This window comes from Primulina eburnea, chromosome 7 (genome assembly GCF_022965805.1).
Source record: "Primulina eburnea isolate SZY01 chromosome 7, ASM2296580v1, whole genome shotgun sequence".
Taxonomy (NCBI): domain Eukaryota; kingdom Viridiplantae; phylum Streptophyta; class Magnoliopsida; order Lamiales; family Gesneriaceae; genus Primulina; species Primulina eburnea.
Genome location: NC_133107.1, coordinates 17,090,820 through 17,095,737, shown reverse-complemented (window position 1 = coordinate 17,095,737; position 4,918 = coordinate 17,090,820). Strand labels below are relative to the sequence as shown.

The window sequence follows — 4,918 nt, the reverse complement described above, 5'->3', positions numbered from 1 at the left end:
ACATCGATTTTAACTCCACTAAACATCAAAGATCAAACGAATTGTATTTTCTGTAAAAAAAAAAACAGATTTTTATCGAATTTTCTTTGCATTGAAGATTTGGAAACACTACTTGTACGGCGAGAAATTCCAGATATTCACTGATCACAAGAGTTTCAAGTATTTCTTCAAGCAGAAAGAACTGAATATGAGACAAAGACGGTGGTTGGAATTGGTAAAAGACTATGATTGCAAAATTAGCTACCATTCAAGAAAAGCTAATGTTGTCGCAGACGCCTTGAACAGAAAAGTGGCAGTTGTAGCACAATTGTCAGTGCAGAGACCTCTTAAGTCTGAGATTCAAAGGTTTGGGTTAGAGGTTTATTCCAAGGGCAGAGCTCCCAGATTATCTAATCTGACAGTCAAATTTGATTTGCAAGACCGAATCCGTAGAAGACAACCTTCAGATGAGCAGTTGCAGAAATGGAGGCTTAAAGATGAGGCCAAGGGCAGTGTACTCTACATAGTGTCTGATGGTGAGATACAAAGGTAGAATATGGGCTCCTAGTGTTGATTCGATATGAGAGGATATTTTGAAAGAAGCACATGCATCACCATATTCCATTCACCCAGGAGGCACCAAGATGTACAAAGACTTGCAGAGTTTGTATTGGTGGCCAGGTATGAAGAGATACATCTGTCGGTTTGTGTCTGAATGTCTCACTTGTCAGCAAGTGAAGGCAGAGCATCAGAGGCCAGCAGGGATGCTTAAGCCAATCCCCATCCATAGTGGAAGTGGGAAAATATCACCATGGACTTTGTTGTTGGTTTGCTGAGGTCAGTCAGAGGATCCAATGCTATTTGGGTTATAGTGGATTGACTGACTAAGTCGGCACATTTCTTGCCAGTGAAGACGAATTTCTATCAGGAAGATAGTCCAATTGCATGGTATCCCAGTTTTGATTGTGTCCGACAAGGACCCGAGATTTACATCGTCCTTTTTAAAGAGTTTGCATGCAGCCATGTGGACAAAGTTGCTATTCGGTACAGATTTTCACCCGAAAACAGATGGTCAGTCTGAGCGAGTGATTTAGATTTTGGAGGATTTATTGCGAGCATGTATGATCGATTTCCAGGGGACTTGGGAATCGAAGATACCCCTAGTGGAGTTTACCTACAACAACAGTTTTCAATCATCTATAGGTATGGCTCCCTACGAGGCATTGTATGGTGGGAAGTGCAGATCTCCGATTCATTGAGATGAAGTCGGTGAAAGAGCAAAACTTGGTCCGGAGATTCTTCAGCAGACTGAAGATGTTGTGGTCAAGATCCGAGACTGGATGAAGACTGCACAGAGTCGTCAAAATAGTTTTGCTGATAAAAGGAGGAGGGGTCTAGATTTTGCCGTAGGTTACCACGTTTTTGTAAAGATAGCACCTGTGAAGGGTGTTATAAGATTTGGGAAAAGAGTCAAGCTGACTCCGAGGTTTATTGGGCCATTCGAGATTCTTGACAGTATTGGGATACTATCTTATCGTGTTGCTCTTCCGCAGAATCTGGGCGGGGTACACAATGTGTTCCATGTCTCGATGTTGAGGAAGTACTTAGCTAATCCTTCGCATGTCTTGAGCTACGAGCCGTTGCAGCTGGCTCCGGATCTGTCATATGTAGAAAGACCCATCCAAATCCAAGTTAGACAGGAGTGCAGACTTCGGAACAAGGTGACGAAGTTAGTCAAAGTCTAGTGGCTGAATCAATCAGTGGAGGAGGCCACTTGGGAGACTGAAGCAGATATGAGATTCGCTACCCGGAATTGTTTAGTAAGATTTAATTTCGAGGACGAAAATTATATAAGTGGGGAAGGAACTGTAGAACCCAAATTCAGTACACGTAAAACCCATGTATTTATTTAAATGCTAAATCATTTATTTTAATTTAAAATGAGTTTTAGCCCTGCATGACTTATTTAAATGCAATATTTTAAATTAAATTATATTTATGTGATGCACGTTAAATGTTTTTCGAGTTTCATGTTTCAAGCGATTATTCGAGGAGAGATCGGGGAGATGACTGGTGACGATTTTTGGTAATTTTAGAATGCGGTATTTTATTATAAGTTGTGTTTGAGGCATTTTAAATAAATTATTTAGTTTTAACATTTTTTTAAATCCTAAATTATTTATTTAGTGATTTTATGATTTTAAAACTTTTATAGTTTAGTCATTGTGAATGTTATTTTTAATTAGGGGATTTGTAGAAGTTAGGGTGGATTAACTTTTATTTAAAAATTTTAAATTAATAATTTAGCCATTTAATTCCCCTAATTAACCACTAAACTCACACACTCACACTTTTACACACACCTAACACATGCACACACACACTCACACATAAAATTACACGTTAAACACACCACACATTTTATTTTTAGATTTCAGAAATTATTTTTGATAGAAACTTAGGGTTCTTGGTGAGTGAAGCAGCCGCCCACTCCTCTAAATTTTTCCAGCAAGTTTTCGTGAGTTTCCACGTTTGTCCCGGTTCAACCTCGCATCTTTCCTCGCGTCGGTGTCGTCGCTTCGATATTTTTAATCATCAAAAGGCATGTATAATCTGTTGTTTCTGCATCGATCTGTTATATTATGTTTTGTGATGTTGATTATGTATGAAAACATGTGTATGTTATGTGGAAGTTTGAGCAGAAACTTGTCAAATCGATTTTTGAGCGTTTTTATATCTGAAATTTTGTTTTTTTACTGTATTTTTGAATTACTGCGATTTTTCAGTCGAGATATTGGGAAAACTTTCAACATATGAAACGTAGATCTTTTTGAAACCTTCGATTTGATATAAAATTCGAATTAATTGGATAAAAATTGAGTGAGTTATGATCATTTTCGTGAGAATGCTCAAACTGCGTTTTCTGAAAAATTATGTTATTGAAGTATTCTTGAAAATTCCTTGTTGCAGGCTTCGTTGGGAATCTTCAGAGGTTCCTTGCTGTGTTTAGGAGTGCCCAATGGGTTGATCATGTGAATTTTGAGGTGTTGTCTCGGGTTGGTTAAGTTGTGCATGCATTGGAAGTCATAGGGAACTCATGTGCAGAATGTTGGGGTGAATTTGCGCAGAACTAGCGCCGCAGCACTGCAGTACGTGCCAGCAAGTGCTGCAGCACCGTAGCGCTGCTGGTACACATCATGCAGTGCCTAGGCGCTGCTTCGGGTAGATTTTTGGCATTAAAGCTAGGTGTTCTTGCTTCCTTTGGGTATTATTAATTCGTCATGTCCTAGTATACTAAATTTTAATTTAGATGTCATGAAGTTTGATTTGTGAACATTGAACTATCTTTTAAGAAAGTTTCGTGCCTTCTATTGTGTGGGAAAATTCATACTTCTTGCAAGGATTGACTTTGGGGTTGAGTCGGGGGTGAGCATGCGGTTTATCATGGTCAAGTCCCGAGCATTTCTAGAAGGTCATAAGTTAGTAAGTCAAGGGGCGATGCATTTGATAGGCATGATTATGTTGTGGAATTTAAAGTTCATGGTAGCATGTTAGCATGTGCAGCACTGTCCCGAACGAGATCCAACAAATCTCTTAACGCCAAATAAGTATATTCGACGTGCAAAGAAAATACTTTTAAGTTTTTGAGGTATGCTAAATGTCTTGTGACCAAATTATGTATGAGATTGGAAAGCGGTAAAGCATAACCAGGGACCAATCCACCCCGGTAAAGCATGAACGGGTTTAGATCAGGATCGGAAAGCGTTAAAGCATGAATGGGGATCTCATGTATGTGGCAGTGGATCTTCCCTGTCAGCCCAGTACTATGGTTTAGTCTGATCAGGCATATTTATGTATGGGTCACTTGCTTTGAAACATGCCTCTACGCAAAATGATGAAGTTATGTATGTGCAAGCATGTTTATGAAAATTTTTCACGTTATGGCACGTCTATGTTATGTATGTATGTTCAAGTTTTATTGCATGTTCAAGTTTCATGTATGTACGCTCTATTTTGAAGTTGCATGTGGTTTTATTACGTATTACTCGTTACTTCCAATTTATATGTGTTGAGTCTTTAGACTCACTAGACTTGATCGATGTAGGTGAGGATGACTTGTAGGAGACTAGGGGTGGGGACCAAGGAGCTGGCTTAGACTGAGCGGGAGGCTAAACCCGAGGACCGCCATGTTTTAAGTTTTAGGAAATTATCAAGATACGCTGATTTATGTTACTGGTTATGAGATTTTAATCAAATACTTTTGGCAAACTTTATTTCTTGATCTTTTGTTGCAACCACTTTTGAGACGTACATTTTATTTTAAATTGAAATTGAGAGTTATTTTATAATTAAGAAATTTTTTATTTTTCCGCAAATTTTAAGTAGTAAAAAGTACGGTACGTTACACAACTCGTCAAATCTTTTAATGCAATTCATATAATTTTAGGTCACTAATTTTTTAAAAATTCTAATGCTTTGATAAATTCCAGGAACTGAATAATGAAGTTGCCATTTTGATACATGAATTTGGAGTTAATATTTTTAATATTTGTAACCAACCACAGGAAAATGGAGATGAATATCTTATGGAAACTCTTGTGGAAGAAAACATTTAAGAAGGGAGTGCTGATGACCAATTGATATTTTTAATTATTACTATAAAAAAGTATTGACATCTAGGATCAGAGAAAGAATTATAAAGCAAAAGATGATAACAAAGACGAACCACCTTTATTAGAGTTAAAGAATTTTCCAGAAGAATTGAAGTATGCATTTCTTGGCGAAAATGAAACTGTTGGGTTAAGCGTACATGAATGAAAGTAGTACTAGGATAGGTGATCTCCTGAGAAGTTCTCAAGCGTCTAGCTGCTAATGTTGCGCTGCTTGATCTGGTTGGCTAAGTGGGCTGTAAAAGAACGACACCAGATCTTAACGGATA

General features: G+C 37.9%; 1 protein-coding gene across 1 annotated transcript; it reads left to right on the top strand.

The window, feature by feature from the left end:
* Positions 1–1,319: 1,319 nt before the first annotated feature.
* On the top strand, positions 1,320–3,159 carry LOC140835737 (uncharacterized). The gene is made up of 3 exons (XM_073201144.1): positions 1,320–1,494; positions 2,950–3,035; positions 3,085–3,159. Exons 1-3 carry the CDS (start codon positions 1,320–1,322, stop codon positions 3,157–3,159), a joined length of 336 nt encoding a protein of 111 aa, XP_073057245.1.
* The last annotated feature ends 1,759 nt before the right edge of the window (positions 3,160–4,918 follow it).